The following is a 19,197-nucleotide window of genomic DNA, read 5'->3' as shown; positions in this document are numbered from 1 at the left end:
TCAAGGAAAGGAAAGAGCTCGCATTATACCAGATACCCATCAGTGTTACTGTATATTGATATCCCGCAGAATCTTAATATTTCCTCTGAACTCTTATCTCTTGCTTACCATTTGAAAATCTCTCCCTTTAGTTTTCAGTGTGACATCCCAGAAAAGTGAATTATACATTGTTTTACATCACTCCCACATCGCGCCTCGCACGATGGGCGCGAGACGCGACCGGGCAACCCCAACCTAGCAAGAACGCGGGGTTGGTGAGACTAAAAGACTCGCAGATTTGTTAGTGACTAAATGCATGCATGGACATGCAACCTCAGAGCTCCAGAGCCTTGAGCCATGCTCCGGACTTCTCTCCGCGTGAAGGTAGAGTTGTCTTTAGCGGCTTTGAGTGGGCATTAGCACGACTACTCACCTCCACATCCCCCACACTTGGTGTTTCCCCTCCCGCACCTTTCGCTCCCCTCTTCCCCGGACCCGAAGGATCGCCACCCCACTGGCGCTTTGTTGGGGGTCAGCTAACTTGAGACGATGGATGACGGTAGCGCACCTGCTGGCCTTGCGAAGCCGAGGGTGCCGTGCTAGTGCTGCTTGAGCCTCAATCCTCCATCGAAGCTTGTCCTCTTAAACAGTGCACTCGCCGAGAGACTCAGATGAAATACCTAGGGAGTCCCAGGACCCGAAGCCGTTGCGGAAGTGACCATCTGTTCAATGGTCCAAGATGACTGTTCAAGGAGACACCACCGGGCACGACAAGGCCACCGCACACGGCGTCGAGCACAAGAATGGCAGTGTTGGCGATGAGACTGTTGATGTCTTGCACAGACAGTTCGCTGGTGCAACGCTAGAATACCACCATGGCATGACAAAGAAGCTCTTGAGAAAAGTCGACATACATTTGCTTCCGCTGTTGATCTTGATGTGAGTGGACGTTCTGAATCCTACAATCTATACTGGTGTGATCGTGCATGGTTGTCACGGTGATCATTCCCGGTCAGGGTGTAGAACATCCGACGATACGCGCATGGGAACTTACATTTACGACACCAGGTATCTGCTTAATTTCTTGGACCGGAAGTAAGTCCAATGTATCCCAAGATGGAATTAAAGGAGTTAACATGAAGTCTAGTAATTTGTCCCAAGCGAGGTTGGGAACCCTCGAGGCTGATCTGGGTATGACGGGGACGGACTTCAACTTGGCAACCAGCATCCTTTTCGTTGGGTATCTCTTAATGCAACTGCCATCAAATCTTATCATTACGAGGGTTCGACCCTCCTGGTATCTTGGAGTAGCAATGACAATCTGGTAGGGCCGACTTGAGAGGTTACTACCCTGTTTTTGTCCGAGCTTACATGTTGCAGGGGAACCATATCGGCATCACAGGCCGCAACCCATAGTTTCAGTGGGCTGATTGCTTGTCGATTCTTCCTCGGCTTTGCCGAAGCTCCTTTCTTTCCCGGTGCCGTCTTCCTCATGTCATCATGGTATACCAGGAATGAGCTGGCACACAGAATCGCCTGGTTCTATGCGGGTTCTTCGCTTGCCAATGCGTTCGGGGGATTGCTGGGAGCCGGCGTGCTCGGGAACCTAAGTGGCGCTCATGGGATCTCTGGATGGTAAGTGGGACACCAGGCAATTGGTCCGTCTTTACTGATCCCCGTAGGAGATGGCTCTTCATTATCGAAGGCGTCATTACCATTGGAGTTGCAATCGTATCCGCATTTGTGCTTCCTGACTATCCGGCCACGACGAAGTGGCTGTCTGAAGGGGAGCGTGCCTATGCTCAATGGAGGCTTATTGAAGATACCGGCGAGGCGGACCAAACCAGTGCCTCGACGATCAAAGAGGGTGTAAAACTGGCCTTGAAGGATCCTCGCCTTTACCTTTTTACACTGTTACAGCATCTGAGCCTGCTATCGCAATCCTTTCAGTACTTCTTCCCCACCATCGTGAAGACTCTGGGATACGGCAACATCGAGACTCTACTGATCACAGCCCCGGTGTGGATCGGAACCTTTCTGGTATCATTAGTCGTGACATACACGTCTGGAAAGTACCAGGATCGAGGCTGGCACATCATAGCTTTGATGTTAATATCCGTCGTCGGAAATATTATTGTTGTCTCTTCACTAAATACGGGTGAGACCTTCCGCGCGGAGCAATGGGAATTTCGCTAACGTGCACGACAGCGGCGAGGTTCTTCGCAATGTTTTTGATGCCTATGGGGGCGGTATCGGCTTATCAGATCATCTTGGCTTGGGTATCTAACAGCTTTCCACGCCCTCTGGTCAAGCGATCAGCTTGCATCTCGTTTGCAAACATGATTGGCAACTGCGCCAACATCTACGGGTCCTACATGTACCCAGCATCAGACGGCCCGAGATACCTTGCGGGAGGTTGTGCAACTGCTGCAGTTGCGCTTATAGTGAGTCTTGCTTGTACTTGGTTCGCACTTGAGCACAACTAACCAAAATGATAAGGTTGCAATCATGGCATTGATTGTACGCCTGGTCCTTCAGAGGGACAACAGAAAGCTCGCAGCTCGTGAAACGCTCGACGCCGAAGGCAATGTTGTCGGTCCGACGGGCGGTTTGGACGAGAGGGCTGTTGGATTCAGATACGTCCTTTAAGTGGCGCTGTTAGAAGGTTGCGCGGACCGGTGAAAGACATTTCAGACAACCATAGAAATGATGACTGATATGTCATTTCAAAGATGGAGTGAAAAAGTTCACTTGTGTACCTTGTCGAGATGTTTTGTCACGTTTTATGGCTTAATCATTCATATATCACGTGCTAGGAATGATGAAATAGTCGTGGTAGATTGCGACTTGGGTGTTGCGGGTCGGCCCCGCTAAGGTTTACTAATGAAGTTCCAAGACATTCAGATGAGAAAGACACCATGACTACAACTCATTTTGTCGTTAATTGAAACAAGTAACAATGGGCGGAGGTGACAAGATCAAGTCTATTGCCATCATCGGTGCTGGCTCAGCTGGTAAGATCAAGAAGGTGCCCAGTGTTGATAGGTTTCCTTTGATGCTGATCAGTCACGACCGCAGGAGTAGTGACAGCTGCCGCGCTCAAAGCAGAGAACTACTTCGATATTATTCAAGTCTTTGAAAGGAGGGAAAAACCTGGTGGGACTTGGTGAGTCTTCCTACAGAATTTGATATTTAGTTTCTTATCGGACAGGATCTACGACGCCGACCCTCAGCCTCCACTCCCGGTCCACCCAGGTAGCCTACCTACGGAGATCGATCCGAAATTGAGTATACCTGAGAGCTTGCCTCGCGCATTACCCCCGTCTCAGCAAGAGAGATACTCCAAGACGCCAGTATATAATTCTTTGACGTACGTTTTGTCTTGCTGCTTTAAACGGCGCCGCACTAAGTAAACAGGACCAATGTACCCGAGATTGCAATGAGCTTCTCCGACGAAAGATTTGCCTACGGCCCATTTGTTCCGCACCATATTCCAAGGCAATATATTGAGAGTTACAGCTCCAAGCATAAGATCGACTCTCACCTAGTACTCAACACGACGGTGGAGGATGTCTCCATACTCCCATCGTCATTGAAAGGGGGACCGGAAAGATGGAAACTCACTCTACGAAAATACGACTCAGCTCGCCATATTGACATATGGTGGGAGGAGTGTTTTGATGCAGTGATTCTTGCAAACGGGCACTATTCCGTTCCATATGTGCGTGCGCATGCGGAGTCAGCTGTTGCCGAGTGGCCTGCTAACATTTTATCCAGGTCCCACATGTAGATGGCCTACAGGCCTTCATCGAAAGGTATCCTGGGCGTGTGGTTCATTCGAAATACTACCGGACGCCGCTTGTGTACTCCTCCCAGAAAATCTTGATCATTGGGAATTCAGCATCGGGTCACGACTTAAGCCTGGATCTGTTGTCGACGGCTGATTTGCCTATCTACATTTCTAAGCGATCAAAAGCACGCTGGGAAGGGAGCGAGCCACCACCAGGCATTGTTTGGAAACCTATCGTCAAAGAGTATCGACTTGACGGTCGAATAATATTTGTGGATGGTACATACCTTGATGATGTCGATGCGATCATCTACTGTACAGGATACAAGGCATCATACCCCTTTTGGAATGACAAAATCAATGGGCGGCCGTTGTATGATTACGATGCAGGCAAGCTGATCAAGAGCTATTGGCATACGTTTTTCCAAGACTTCAAGACCCTTGCCATAGTGGGCATGCCTCGGGTACTGAGTTTCCGGAGCTGGGAATACCAAGCAATTGCTCTAGCACGACTATTCTCAGGCCGCAACCACTTTCCGCTACCGCAGAAAGAAGAACAAGAGAAGTGGGAACGGGAGAGACAAGAGATCACAGAAAGGGAGGGGAGAAAGTTCCACGACATACAGTGGGATACAGGTGAGACTAAACAATGGCTTGATGGGCTGTTCCAACTTGCTGGCCTGGGAACCTTGGTAGGCGATGGAAGAATCCCACCAGTGCTCAGCAAAGAACTGGTATGGGCTCTCGAGCACATCAAGAAGTATCCGGAGCCGGATGATGCAGATACAGATGATGATGAGAAGGTGATAGCCACCGCACCAAGTGGTGACACGGATCAGAATGGTCAGGACTGGGTTCTGGTCTCAAGAAAGCGTAAGGACTTGCTTGCATTCATTTAATGCTATCTGACAGTATGATTAGTCGAGATACTTTCGCATTTGAACTGAAACGTAATTGTTATTTGTTTCATAAATGTGTTATTTTCATAGATATGCATGGCAGAGATTGCTTCAATTCAGCTCTGAGTAGGAAATACAGAGCAGAGTGCATTGTTAAGGAAAGCTGCCGTACGTCCAAGAGTGTATCGTGTCAAGCTGATCTGCACCGTAATTCACCTGGAAGTAGTCACGATGACTTCCCGCAGCCAACCAGCTGCGGTTTCCCGGGCCTGTTCAAGTAAATGGAAAGAGCTCGTGTTTCTTCAGTTTAAATATCCTGTCACAGTTGGGCCTTGGTTCTCCTCCACTCTAATGTACATTCTAATTGAGTCACAACATATGTATCTCAACCAGAATAGTCACGGATCCCTATTCTTTGAAGTCCAGTTATGCTGGGGGTTCTTCATAATCTATTCTGCGTGCACAGAAAGGCTGCTTCGATACCCACGAGTTGTAAGTCTTCGTGACCGGGGTAGCTACTCTGGTCAGACAGTGGTAGCGGGCATTGCACTTGCTTCGAAGAGAGACTACCAGTTGGGCGACGAAAATTTGTTGTGAAGAGCCCTAATAATGATGACGATACTGTCGCCGATGGTATTAAGAACGAAATTAAATGGTTACAGGTTTGTGACAACGCTCTCTCTATCAGCCCTCTTACACCTAGCTAGCGAATGGAGGGTTTAGGCTAGTTCTGGTGTGGCGATGGTCACAACCTACTCTTCATCTACGGGAACCAGCTGATTTAGTGGCCTTGCTTGGGCTCATAGCCCCTCCGATATGCTGAACATATTGTTAATGTTCTTGCAATATGCAATAATCCACTACTCCCGAACAGACAAGGGTGGACTGGGAAGCCCATTGATGATTCTCGAATACATGGAGAACGGAACCCTCGCTGATTTTCTCCTGCGCGGTGCTGAAATAATCATACCAAACCGAATATTGTGGTGTTTTCTTCCCTGCAGTAAGTTGATATACTATGTAGTATAATCAAGTGCCCCAAGAATTCAATTGCGCTAACTTGATTACAGTGGTGAGGGGCTGTGTAGCCATGGCCTACCCCCCCCCAGCACAAAGTCAACAAGAGAATACCAGAACTCAACCTCTTACAGGTGATGAGCCGCTGACATGATTACCAGTCTTGTTTGGTTCCCTTCTCCCAAACTCAGAGCATGGCCTCGTTCCAATCTTGAAGCTAATCGACTTTGACCTTGCAACGTTAGAGGAGGACGAAGAGCGACATTCAGCCCGAAATCGATGTATATTCGACGATGAACTAGAACTTGAACGATAGTGAGTAGTACCTTTTGTAGCCTTTGGAGGCTACATGCACATCCAAAAGGAGACCCACAGAAAATCTATCGTCCAGAAGTATAGACCTAACTTCTATGAAGTAGAACAACAGGACGGCGGAGTAATGGTACGGATGCAAATATCCTCGCTATGGGAATGGTACGTTGTCTCATAAGAGCTGTCCACCAGATCCTTCTTCTTGTTCTTAGCTTGAAGTGAATCTGTGCTGATTTCTTGCGCTAGGCAATGACGCGGGTCATTACGGGTGCAGATACCATGGAACTGGGTGACTGTCGCACGGCTATACAAGACGAACTCTCGAATGTAGATTATGAGTAATTTACTCCGGGCTCTCTTATTTTCCCCACCGAGTCTTACACACTTATGCTGTTTCCGACGCGACTTCAAGAATGTGGCCTCTGAAAGTTATTCTGGCGGTTGCTGCCTCAGTGAGTATGAGATGTGTACTTGGCCCCGCCGCTAACACATCCAATGAAACAGCTTGCAGTTGATAATCGTAAGGTGTTTGGCGGTCGACCCCCAAAATCGGCCGATATTAGATCAATTTCTGGGAACAGTTCGAAATGCAATCCGCACCAAGGACGCGAGGAGTTATCACAGCAAACCCGCGGCACTTCTTGAAACGAATGATCATATCAGGGCACTTTTACAGAGATACATAATGAATGCTTAGATATTAAATCTCCATTTCTGTACTTTAATATAGTTATATAAGTTCAAAGCATTTCGGTCTCTAGCCCGAGAAGGGTTACGTGATGCGTCTAGATCAGGAAGATGACGCTGCTCGCGAGTGATCTGTATTTTGCACCTCGGTCTTCAATTGGTTCATTGTCGAGACTTCCAATACGCCATGGAATAATCACTGGTGGCTGTGAGCTGAAACCTTTACGTCTTTGTCCCCATTGCCAAAGAAAGACTATAAAAACAAAGAAACTGCGCTTTGCTACACACAGTCCTTAAAGTCTTGCCAATGCAGGTGTTGATATACGTGGTTCACTGTCATGGAGCGAATCTAGTAGAGGGCTTTCACAGTCCCGAAAAAATATGGACAGGGTCAATAATCCCCCAGCATTCCCCAACCGGCCTGACTCTAGGCTTGGACGGCGTCAGGCAACTAAGAGATCAACAGCCGAGCCCCCAAGGCTAGCGGTGACAAGACCCAGAGGTACACGAAGAGCTAAATTTTCGTACGGGGTACAATTGGACGACGTTGAATCTCGATTCGAGAAAGAGTCCTTGCTGGTGCAAGTCCATGTAAACTGGCTCGTCAAAGCCGAAAAAAACTTGGAACAAGACATAAAGACGTCGAAAAAAGAGCTCGAACTTATTGAATCTATTTTGAACGACATAAAGTGTAGAACACAGACCGGTAGACAGGTGGCGCGGAAACTAGCAGAACAGAAGGTATTGATCGAAACCTGTCGAAAATACTCGGAGGAGATGATTCGGACCCGTGAAGGGCGATTGAGCCAAGTCAAGTTTTGGATTAGCAACCGCCAAATGGGAGTAAAGGTAAAATAATGACACAATCCCCAATAATCTATGCTATATATGTTGATGTCATGAAAGGTGCCGGAATCGCTACCCGATGAGTGGCTCACGGCAGATAAAGAATTGAGGCGCTGGCTAGGGAATGAAACTGCTGCTCTGGCACCGGCTGCATCGCCCATTGAAGCGCTTGATGATGCGGCTTGGAGGATCTTCGGTCCATTGCCGCATATTCTGGCGGTATACTCTTGGCTGGATGATCATACATGAGAGCCCCCCGACTGATAAGTGTCGAATTCGTGTTTCTTTTTGTAAGTTAATTGTTCGTGGGACTGGAGTTGGCGGACACTATAGGAACTAGAAATACCTACTGGTAATCACTATACGTAGATACTTGGAAATCATGCAAGAGATTTTGTGAGCTGGAATCTGGTCCAACAGACAGAATGTCCTGGACTGCTGCTTACATTCCCTCGGTTAGAGACTGGGTGGTGATAGAACAGACACCGCTCTCTATTCTCTACTCCAGTACGAGGCAGATTCAGTTGTCTGTGTTGAGGACGAGAGGGTGTTTTTGGAAAAAGTCGTAAAGGGATATTCTGAGTGCACTGCCCCTGTGCTTTTGGGGTGTGATTATCCAGCCAAAATCATCTTGAACATACGCGCCAAGCAGGGGAAATACCTCACGTTGGCCGGAGGAGCTGAAATCTCCAGAATCATGAACTCAACAAAGTCAAAGCGGCCCATTAATTGATCAGCCATGCTATGACCTGCGCCAACCATAATCGGACTGGGAAAATGCGGTTTCTCAGATCAGGACCTGAATAGAGATGTTCTTGCAAGCGGTAGGGCTAGACTCCGTTCCAGGAACAATGCTGATACGTAATTCCCTACCCCATGACTGAGCCATATACACAGCATGCGGAGGTGGCTGTGCTCCTCCAATGAAGATGTACATAAACAATTGATCTTATATAATAGCGGTTGTTAGTTTCGTCGTGTGGAGACTGCAACAATCTGGGGCATGAATCAAGCGGCTGTTACCCCAGACGAGGCAATTGCCAAAGTGGACTATTCTGAGTATCTGTGACACATCGTCTCTTGCATTCCAGTTACTAGCCGGTTGCGGGGGACAAAGGTGTCATCTGCTGAGCTGCTCCTTGACGTACGATATGTAGACAATCCGGGGTAGGTTTGTGGGCTGCATTTTGTGAGGCCTCAAGCCGCAGCACGGTCGCATCACCGTGGTGTTCGGGTTGCGCAGCCTTGCCTTGGTGAAGCATGATTCGACAGGCGCTGGTACCTAGTTGTTCTTCCAAGAAGGCTACTATGTATGGTTCCTCCTAGGGAACTGCGCAAGGTGTCCGGAGGGATTAACAGCCCTCCGCCGACTGGCGCGGCTTGTGCACTTGGCGGCCTGACGCGTTAGTTTGCACTGGTGTTTCCGCACAAGTCACACCTCCTCCCCCCCGATTGAGATTCGGGTATGCCGATCTCTACCTGCGGCATGCCAATCCTGCCAATGTTCTAGTGAAATTCCATGCAGCTTGGCGAATAACACCGGCGTCCAAAAGGGTAAGGGCATGCGAAACGAGTGCGGTTATCAGCGGATGCCGGATAACGGAAGCCTGTGGCTTCAAGCAGGTCCGAGTCAATCAGTCCTAGTTCGAGCCTTTAACCAAATATACAGTGCGTTTCCCGTGAATACGGCACGATCTAACGAAGCAAGCGTCTTGGGATCACGACGCGTTGCCATTCATTGGAGATTGCCATTGCAACGGTTTCAGCAATGCCCCCCGTTGGCCCGCGAAGCATGGGCGAGGTGGGTTCAAATGAATGTTATCGACAATTGCTCCGCACCAAGCTTCCTGGCACACCACTCACGAATGTTTCTGTTACGTATGATGCCGAGCTTCCCCAGAATTTTGGGCCTTCTTGGTGTTGCTTGATAGAAACACGTAATCTCGGCGCGTGACAGTCGAGAGCAGCAATTCGTAAGTGGCTAAATCAAGAAGAATTCAGGTGAGTTGCTATTCACTTTTCCACCAGATTTCAGCTGAGGCCATCATGGTATGACCCGCTCGTTAATGCCGCAGGCATCTCGATCTACCGGTTGCTTCGGCAGGGCTTGCGGCATCGAAAGTGGGAAGGGCTCGGTCGCACCCTTGCGCGGCGGCCCGTTGGCGCAGGGCTGCGGCGAAACTTCGAAGCTAGCACTATCAACGACGAGCATACGATTCTCAGCTTATCGCGCAGAGGACAACGCCGGACACGGCTGGCACAAGTCGCAGCTTCTTGGCTGCTTGGCGTGGCTTCATGCCCAGCGGGCCAGAATCGCAAGGGCACGGCTCGCTCATTCGATATCTGTACCCAGAATCTCTGCCTTGGTGGGTATATTTGACGTAAAAATTTCAATGCAATGCTTTGTTACCCCGGATTATCTCAGCGCCTGTGACGTACGTTCCTTTGTAACTGCATACTAGATCAATGCCCTTGATAGGCTGTTCTTTTTCTGCCTTATCTTAGTTGGGACTGCGAAACCCACCCCAGCCGGCAATTCCACTCACCAGAGAGGGGCTTGGCTAGCCTGCCTTGGCAAGAACTAAGTTTGAATGACTGTTGGCATTGACTGTTTGGAACGTCGCATTGTGCCGCGTACTGCAGTACCTAGGCTTGTAGGTACATGGTAGCTAGAACGCACTGTCAGTCGGTCGTCATTCTAGCTCCAAGCGAAGAACTGCTCGAGAGTTGGTGTCGCTTGACTGGGAGTTGTCTTGGTTGCCCAGTCGCGAGCCTTTGAGTCCCTGTCTCCCAAGTATGGTGGCTTTCAATCACCATATAAACGAAATGTGCATTAGGAAGGACAACTTCATGGCGAAGCTCACCTAACCAGTGTGAGAATGAGATACGTGCTGAAGGATGGCTTGGTCTGCTGGGCAATGCGCTAAAGGCGACTTATAGCGCTGATAACGAGTCCGCCAACTCGGACCAAGGCGGGCCAAGACCCTTTCATTATACGCGATCGACACTTCATCATCAGGTCTGGTCGAATAGCAGGGTAGCCCAGTCCGAACTTGGAGTTCCACCCAGTCCAACTCCTTGGCGGGTGATAGAGGCAAAATATCCGGGTTGCGGGTGGACTTGATCCCCTACTCTCCACTCCGCATCTTGCCCATGCATATGTACTAACCATGGGCTTGGGAACGATAGGGCGACCCGCGTGCGAGGGTCCCGTTCCCAGATGTTGTTAAATACTCTTGGACGTCGCGCCACGGCGCTCCAGAGAATTTCCTCCATCCCTTTCAGTCCTCAGCTGTGCTGGCTGTGACTTTACTCGGACCCCATCCTCCCACTTATACAGCCTCTCTTGGCCCTGTCTTCTCCCAAGCCGTCAAGATGACCCATAGCAGCAGCCAAGATGGCTCTGCTCCCAACGAGAAGGATGTTGGAGTCCCTGGGTACACAGCAGCCACAGGGCACAGTCAACAGGACGGCGCAGTCCGCTCCGACAACTGGATGACCCGCAATGGACTCAACCTCGAGTCCTTCAAGAAGAGAGATTATGGGAAAGGCATCGTCGAGCTCGACCGAACCATGAAGCCCAGGCACTTGCACATGATTGCCATTGGAGGTTCGATCGGAGCAGGCTTCTTCGTCGGTTCCGGTAGCGCGCTGAGCAAGGGTGGTCCCGGATCCCTCTTGCTCGACTTTCTCATCATTGGTATTATGATGTTCAACGTCGGTGAGTTACACATCCATCAATCGTAGCAGACACGTATGGCTAATAACTCGGGCACAGTGTACGCTCTTGGTGAACTCTCTGTCATGTATCCTGTAAGTCGCTTGCGAAGCCTTCCTCAGAGCTCCTACTGATTGAGGATAGGTCTCTGGTGGTTTCTATACGTACGCCGTCCGCTTTATCGATCCCGCCTGGGGCTTCGCTATGGGCTGGAACTATGTCATGCAGTGTAAGCATTGATGCGGCTGAAATAACCGTACCGCGAATGCTGACATAATGTGATTCAGGGGCTGTGGTTCTTCCACTTGAACTTACGGTGTGCTCGCTGACGATAGGATACTGGGACCCTGAGGGCAAAATCAGCGTCGGCGTCTGGATCACAGTCTTCTTCGTCCTTATCCTCATTGTCAATATCTTCGGAACCCTCGGATACGCTGAGGAGGAATTCTGGTCTTCATGCATCAAATTGGGCGCCACCGTTGTCTTCATCCTCATTGCTTTCGTAATGGTAAGTGATCGCACAATTCTCCGTCCACCTTGAGGTAGTATCTATGGAAATACTGACGTGTGTAATGCCAGGTTCTCGGTGGTGGTCCTGACAACGGCCGTTATAACGAATACTGGGGCGCCCGTTTATGGCACGAACCAGGTGCCTTTAACAATGGATTCCTTGGATTCTGTTCCGTCTTCGTAACAGCGGCATTTGCCTTTTCTGGTACCGAGTTGGTCGGCCTGGCAGCTGCTGAGTCTGACAACCCCGTCGCAGCACTGCCCGGTGCTATCAAGCAGGTCTTCTGGCGAATCACTCTGTGAGTACCTTATACTCGCCTCGAAAATCCGTGTTCGTGGTTTATTAACTCTATTTTAGGTTCTATATTCTTGGTCTTCTCTTTGTTGGACTACTGATCCCTTACGATGATCCCAACCTCCTTGGCGCCGCCGACTATATCAACGTCAATGCCTCACCGTTTGTCTTGGTTGGCAAGTACGCTGGCCTCAACGGATTTGACAGCTTCATGAACGTTGTTATTCTTATTTCTGTCTTGTCCATCGGTGTGTCTGCTGTCTACGGTGGAAGCCGTACTTTGACTGCACTTGCCCAGCAGGTTAGTGACTACTTCACTGTTGCTTCGGTTTACTTGATGATTTTGTTCCCGAACTAACACCACACAGGGTTATGCTCCTAAGATCTTCACCTATGTTGACCGATCCGGAAGACCTCTTGCCTCTGTGGGTATCATCATCGCATTCGGCCTTCTCGCATACGTCAACCTGAACAGCAGTGGACCTGACGTGTTCACCTGGCTCCAGGCTCTCTCTGGACTTGCTGCCCTCTTCACTTGGGGCTCTATCTGTCTCGCACATATCCGATTCCGCAATGCATGGAAGTACCATGGCCACACCTTGGACGAGATCCCGTTCCAGGCTATTTTCGGCGTTTACGGCTCTTACGTTGGCTTGGTACTCATTGTCCTCGTGCTCATCGCCCAATTCTATGTTGCTATCGAGCCTCTGGATGCAACTTCTTTCTTCCAGTCGTATCTCGCCATGCCTGTCGTCATTTTCTTCTGGTTTGTGGGATATTTCTGGAAGCGGGAGGGATGGCTTCGCACTTCTCAGATGGATGTTGACTCGGGTCGCCGAGAGCTGAACTGGGATGAGATTCGGGCTTACCGGGAACATTTGGCTGCACAGCCAGCGTGGAAGCGTTTCTATCACATGCTGTTCTAAGGGAGCTGTAGACGATCATACAACGCTGCTATTCACTTAGGTTACACAGTCAGCCCTAGTGGCCTTCGCATCTAATGTACGGTCCAAAAGAAAGAACAACTGCCATGTTGATGAGCTCACGCGTGCCAGACTAATTGTGTTGTGTTAATGAGTTGTTTGCTTACATCCCTTGACCAATTCGTCCTCCCGAAGGAGGACTTATTACAGTGATTCCCGGCTGGAATCATGTTATACTGTAAGCACGTTTTTCCCAAGTCAAGAGATCCGCATAGCCCAGAATGCCTTGAGCCAAACAGCCAATTCACAACGACTCGACCGCAAATAAATGCTCGGTCAGCAAACCAATACACTATTCTGAGACTGCAACCTGGTTTATGCAGTTTGCTGGGGAAATCGGCTGCAGAGAATAACGTGACATGGCAGAATGTGTTACTACATTTCTCAAATATCGTAGATATGACCAAAGACAGGACTGATCTTAGAAATTCTCTCCAAACTGCCTAGATCGAGTGAGTCATGACAGAACACAATCACTCTAGACACCGCTTTGGTAGTATGGCGTTTTACTATCTCTACAAACTGAACTGAAATCGAAGAAGACTGCATGGAATCGCGCGCCTAAGCATTGTGTGACCATGAAGATGCGAAAATGTACACCTGTATACAAAAGACTGTGCCCCTGATCTCATTGAAACTGGCAAGGAATCGAGTAATGTGCCTGATCAGTGAGCGGAACTTGGCAATAGCTTGGAACTTGTGACTTTTGCGGTGCTTATAGTCGATTGTTACTGCATCAGGTAGACAGAGGTTATCAATAACTTAAAAGCACAAGGTCCCAGATGTCAGTCTAAGCCAGTTATTCGATTAACATGCAGGGGAATGACAGACGCCACCGATTGTCTCCTGGCGAAGGGGAAGGGTTGTTTCAAAAGCCGGATTAGCACGGTTACTTGGATTATGGAATGCAGAGACAAGTAACTCACGTCCATATGCAAGCTTTCTTGGGACGCGTTTCCCTGGCGTGCTCCAAGAAAGCTTGTATATGCCTTAGCATCTCCACTAATGACTACTATAGACCCTTGGCGAATGACCCGATGGAATACATACTTCTGATGTTATGATGTCTGAAATCCAACTTCTTTCTACGCGATACTCATGCGGCGGAAAATTCAAAGTTTTGAAGGCCTTATAAAGAAAAAACTTGTCATAGCGAGTTCACAAAGGACGGCTCGGCCCCTGACGGCGAAAGAGAGAAAATACTTTAACAAAGAGTAATACTGATCCTGTCTCGTCTCGGGGATAATTAAAAGGACAAGATTGTCCTAGAGCTATGACATGGCATGCTTCCGGGTAGTGAGCGGGTCGAAAAGAAGCATGTGCCTCATCAAAGAAGGGGGAGGATGGGTGCTCCAGGGTCTACAATACAGTATATAACGACTGTCTTCCACTCACTGCGGCGTGCAAGTTATCAACTTCCAGGAAGCACTGCTAGCACACTACTCTGTAGATACCAGATGTCAGCTGTCGACTTATGCAGTATGGCCGTGGTTCGCAATATGAAGGAATGTCTGGAAAGGTGATATTCAACTGCCTCTCGCCTCTCCTCGCGGTGCTGACGCTTCGCCAGTCGGGCGAATACCTGGACCGATGAAAGCAACTGACCCACCTGTACTCTCTGTGCCGCAATGTGGTAGAGTCTTGGCTGGATGCAACCGAGGCCAAAAGCTGTAGAGAATGACTGATACGTCGAATCCCGCCGGCGTGGACCAACCGCTGATTCGTGGTGATATGTGACCAACACTTTCCGGTTTGTTTGTTATCTCTTCATCCACGGTTAAAGGTGGTTCTGGGCACGAAAGGCCCGCTTGTACACATGATCCTTCAACTCGCCGTTGGTTGCGAAGGGCCATGCATCAAGTCTGCCAAGGCCTCAAAGCAATTTGTAAAAATCACCGTAGAGCTTGGCGTGCAGGGGAATCGGCCGACCAGCGCCCGAGCCGGTCTCCCCGAATGTCCGCGCACACCGTGTTCGAAGGAGAATATTTTACAGATTTGTTACCTGGGAGTGCCAATGGAAGCTATAAGGAGAACATTGGGCATGGAGGCAGAGTGACCCGTCCGCTAGGGGTCATTTATGTGCTTGAGATGGAGAAATGGAAATCACCGCCAGACGTTCACAGTAGTGGATCTCAGGTACAGAGAGCCCCTACCCCAAGGCTTACGTTAGCGGGTTTTCTTCGCGACTAGCAAGCCAGAATCCATCGCTACAGAGTCTCCGCTCGAAAGGTCTTTCGGATACGTGTGCCATTAACCCCTATGCACGGTACAAGTCCATTGTGATTCTACCGGCCGTGGTGGTGGTTCGAGAAGTGTCATCCTGAAGAGGAAGGCCTGGAAGACTGTTGAACGTTCAGTACGCTGCCGAGACCCTTGGCAACTTGGCGGCTCCCTCACTGGAACTGGGAGGGGGATGCGGGGGCTCGTGGGCACTACAAGGGCACCACAAGCGGAACGATACCCTGTGGCTGCTCTGCGACCTTAGCGACCTTAGCGTTCCAGCCCCGCCGACGCTTGGTCACAGACCACGCAGACCACAGAGCGCCTGCAGGTGGTGTTCAAATCAAGCGTCTGCGTTGTGCTGGCTGTCTATCAAGCTGCCGTGGGCCGCACAGCTCTAGCCTGTAGCGAGGCCAATCATCATGCCATGCTGCAAAGGGCGAAGCAGGCCGGGATAAGCTGGCGCGGCCCCTTGTGAGTACCAAGATGCAGGTAGACCAGGGCTTGGTGGAGGTCAAATCCATGGATGCGTGTGCGATAAGGATCTGGCGATCTCCATCTTAAAAGAAACGACTCCCCCCAAAGTCGGGCCTCGACCTGTGGTTGTTCTGGGACACCTCAATTGATGCGCCACCAACATGTCGGACGCCGTTGAGACCAAGAAGGCTGTCGCAACCGAGGGCACGCTCGAGAAGACCGCCTCGTCGGGGCAAAGGTCGAGCGATGCTGAGTTTCCCGCCGAGGCTCAGGTCGAGGCGTAAGTCAAGTATAGTTGCCATGAGACATGCGAAAATCTACTAATCGTCCCTAGCGACCTGAACGTCACCGAGCAGGATCTCAGCGAGGCTAAGGAGTTGGCGAGTCGACTGACACTCGAGGAGATCCGGCCCATGATGGAGAAGGTGCTGCTGATCCACGAGCATGACCCAAACTTCCCGTACACGATTATTCAGAGGATCAAGTCCTTCCTAGGTAAGCGCCGGTCTTGTCGTCCGGGTCCATCTCAAGCTTACACCTGTAGCGAACGACGCTGTTTTCGAAAATCCCGAAAAACATGCCGTGTTGATCGAGGAGATGAAACTTGAGGCTGCTCTGATCACCGTGAACAGCCCTTACGCTGAGGTCAGGGCTGTTGTCGACAATCACGACGACGCCGATATACCTTGTGGAACGATCCGTGCTGTAGGTGAACCACTCAAGATCTTACTTTTTCCCCCTTGCTTGGCCCTTTTGTGAACCACTGTGTGATCCTACACTCCGTCATGCCGTGTTTCTTCTACCGCGTGACTGTCTGCTTCCAGGAGACGGCCTATTGCTATGATCCTTGGCTTACATGTAATTCTGCAGTGGGTCCTTGGTTGTGGATTCTCGATTCTGTTGGCCTTCATCAATCAGCTGTTCTCGATTCGCCAACCAACCATCACCGTCCAGGCGAACGTTGCTCAGCTGCTTGCCTATCCCCTAGGCAAACTGTGCGAGAAGACCCTGCCCGATGTTGGCTTCACCCTCTGGGGCATTCGTCACAGTTTAAACCCTGGAAAATTCTCCAAGAAGGAGCACATGCTCATCACCATCAGTAAGTCTGACTTACCTTGGTCCCACTTTACTCTGTGATGCTGGGTCATGTCGGCCACTGTTTCACCAGTGGACTCTACCATCCCAGAATAGTCTAGTCTTCGTCCCCAAGTGGCTGACCCGCGGACTATAGTGGCCAATGTCTCGTGGAACTACCCCTATACCAATAACATCATCTGGGTGCAATACCTTCCATCGTACTTCAACCAAAGCTACGCGGGCCAGTTCTCTTACCAGATCCTTATCGCACTCTCAACCAACTTTATCGGCTATGGAATGGCTGGCATGATCCGCAGATTCCTGGTGTATCCATCCTACTGTGTTTGGCCAGCATCGTTGGTCACCATCGCACTGAACTCCGCTTTCCACAACGACAAGACGGGGCCTGTGGCATCTCCGTTCGGGAGGGTATTCACCATGTCTAGAATCAAGTTTTTCGCCGTCACCTTCGCAGCTATGGGGGTCTACTTTTGGTTCCCCAACTATATCTTTACGGCCTTGAGCATCTTCAGCTGGATGAGCTGGATCGCACCTAACAATCTGAACCTGAACACCATCACTGGATTCAACAACGGACTTGGCATTAACCCATGGCCGACATTTGATTGGAACATCTTGCTCTTCGACTACACCGACCCACTGATGATTCCCTTCTTCAGCACCTTTAACAAGTTCATCGGCGCCACCATCTCCATCTTTGTTACTGCTGCCATATGGTATACAAACACGTGGAGCACTGGCTACCTGCCCATCAACTCGAATCGGGTCTTTGACAATACAGGAGGTCTCTACAATGTCACTCGTGCTGTGGACAGCCGAGCACTGTTCGACGCCGACAAATACGCGGCGTATTCTCCGCCTTTCCTGTCTGCGATGAACCTTACCGTGTACATGTTCTTCTTCGCCATTTATACCGCCACGATCAGTTACGCATATCTCTATCACCGACACGAGATCATGATGGGGTTCCGCAACCTGATCAACAGCTTTCGCAAGAACAAGGACAGCAATGTTGGGCAGTATTCTGACGTGCATAATCGACTGATGGCCAAGTGAGTACCTACATATCGAATCCAACCCTATGACCCCGCCTTCATTGCTTATGACTGCATCACGTCACAGCACGAAGTTTAGTGCTAGGCCAAATCTTGTCCACGTTGATGCAGTAAATCTTCACTGAAACCTCTTAAACTAACCACAATACAGATACGCGGAAGTGCCAGAATGGTGGTATACCATTATCATCGTTGTCGCCATAGCGGTCGGGTGCGCCGGCATCGCGGCCTGGGACACGTACACTTCACCCGGAGTGATCTTCTACGGCTTAGCATTGTGCGCAATATTCGTCATCCCCGTCGGCATCATCAAGGCAATGACAGGTGTCGAAGTTACGCTCAATGTCATCGCCGAGTTCATCGGTGGTTCCTGGGTCCAGGGCAACGCCCTAGCCATGAACTTCTTCAAGAGTTTTGGCTATGTCACCTGCGCACACGCCCTGTGGTTCTCGAATGACCTAAAGCTCGCCCACTATGTGAAGATCCCGCCCCGCCAGACCTTCATGGCGCAGATGATCGGCACCCTGCTCTCCACTTTCGTGTGCACTGGTGTCCTCAACTTCCAGATGAACCAGATACCTGGTGTTTGTACACGCGAAGCCCCGAACCGTTATACATGCCCTGGAATCAACACCTTCTTCACCGCATCGGTCCTGTGGGGCACCGTTGGACCCGTCAAGGTTTTTGGTAAAGGAGGTCTTTACCCTGCTCTGCTCGTCGGCTTTCCTCTGGGTTTCGTCCTTCCCATCGCCTTCTTTTTCATCCAGAAGAAGTACAAGAAGGGGTGGCTGCGCCAGGTGCACCCTGTCGCCATGTTCTACGGCGCTCTTTCGTTGGCACCTTATAACCTGTCGTACATCTGGCCTGCTGTTCCGATCGCCTGGTTCTCCTGGGTGTACTTGAAGAAGCGCTACCTAGCCTTTTGGTCCAAGTACAACTTTGTTCTATCCGCCTCCTTTAGCAGCGCCATTGCCATCTCCGGAATCATCATCTTCTTCACCGTTCAGTGGCTGCAGGTAGAGCTGGACTGGTGGGGCAACAGTGTCACCGCCCAGGGCTGTGAGGACGAGGCCTGCACACTGTTTACCGCCGCTGAGGGGGAATACTTTGGTCCCCGCTTAGGCGAGTTCCACTGAATTCATTTCTCCTGGGACGCAAGGCATGAGAGAAAATCGTAGCAGCTTGGTATATGATTATGAGGAACTCATCATATTTTTTGCTGTCCCATTATTACGAATTCCGCCCATGGCAGAACAATTATGTCTACCCATTATAGTTAAGCGTATTACTACCATGTGAACCGCCTCATTC

The 19,197-nt window shown here is 50.1% G+C and overlaps 4 protein-coding genes across 4 annotated transcripts; all 4 read left to right on the top strand.

Moving 5' to 3' along the window:
* Nucleotides 1-718: 718 nt before the first annotated feature.
* On the top strand, nucleotides 719-2,628 carry JN550_011836 (uncharacterized protein; the record flags this gene model as incomplete). The annotated part of the gene is made up of 7 exons (XM_049310244.1): nucleotides 719-918; nucleotides 1,003-1,074; nucleotides 1,127-1,303; nucleotides 1,360-1,614; nucleotides 1,662-2,137; nucleotides 2,188-2,423; nucleotides 2,479-2,628. The coding sequence occupies 7 exons, from the start codon at nucleotides 719-721 to the stop codon at nucleotides 2,626-2,628; spliced, it is 1,566 nt and encodes a 521-aa protein (XP_049166227.1).
* Nucleotides 2,629-2,938: 310 nt separating this feature from the next.
* JN550_011835 (uncharacterized protein) lies at nucleotides 2,939-4,668 on the top strand (the record flags this gene model as incomplete). Its single annotated transcript, XM_049310243.1, has 5 exons — nucleotides 2,939-2,993; nucleotides 3,058-3,145; nucleotides 3,191-3,349; nucleotides 3,397-3,700; nucleotides 3,757-4,668. 5 exons carry the CDS (start codon nucleotides 2,939-2,941, stop codon nucleotides 4,666-4,668), a joined length of 1,518 nt encoding a protein of 505 aa, XP_049166226.1.
* A 6,237-nt stretch (nucleotides 4,669-10,905) lies between these two features.
* JN550_011834 (uncharacterized protein) lies at nucleotides 10,906-12,979 on the top strand (the record flags this gene model as incomplete). Its single annotated transcript, XM_049310242.1, has 7 exons — nucleotides 10,906-11,251; nucleotides 11,309-11,343; nucleotides 11,393-11,477; nucleotides 11,536-11,756; nucleotides 11,828-12,057; nucleotides 12,117-12,354; nucleotides 12,422-12,979. The coding sequence occupies 7 exons, from the start codon at nucleotides 10,906-10,908 to the stop codon at nucleotides 12,977-12,979; spliced, it is 1,713 nt and encodes a 570-aa protein (XP_049166225.1).
* A 2,915-nt stretch (nucleotides 12,980-15,894) lies between these two features.
* Nucleotides 15,895-19,022, top strand: JN550_011833 (uncharacterized protein; the record flags this gene model as incomplete). The annotated part of the gene is made up of 6 exons (XM_049310241.1): nucleotides 15,895-16,013; nucleotides 16,068-16,228; nucleotides 16,278-16,438; nucleotides 16,604-16,832; nucleotides 16,965-17,883; nucleotides 18,038-19,022. The coding sequence occupies 6 exons, from the start codon at nucleotides 15,895-15,897 to the stop codon at nucleotides 19,020-19,022; spliced, it is 2,574 nt and encodes an 857-aa protein (XP_049166224.1).
* Nucleotides 19,023-19,197: the final 175 nt, after the last annotated feature.

Source organism: Neoarthrinium moseri (assembly GCF_022829205.1).
Source record: "Neoarthrinium moseri strain CBS 164.80 chromosome Unknown scaffold74_Wmoseri_CBS_16480, whole genome shotgun sequence".
In the NCBI taxonomy this organism is placed as follows: domain Eukaryota; kingdom Fungi; phylum Ascomycota; class Sordariomycetes; order Amphisphaeriales; family Apiosporaceae; genus Neoarthrinium; species Neoarthrinium moseri.
This window is presented reverse-complemented; position numbering and strand designations above follow the sequence as displayed.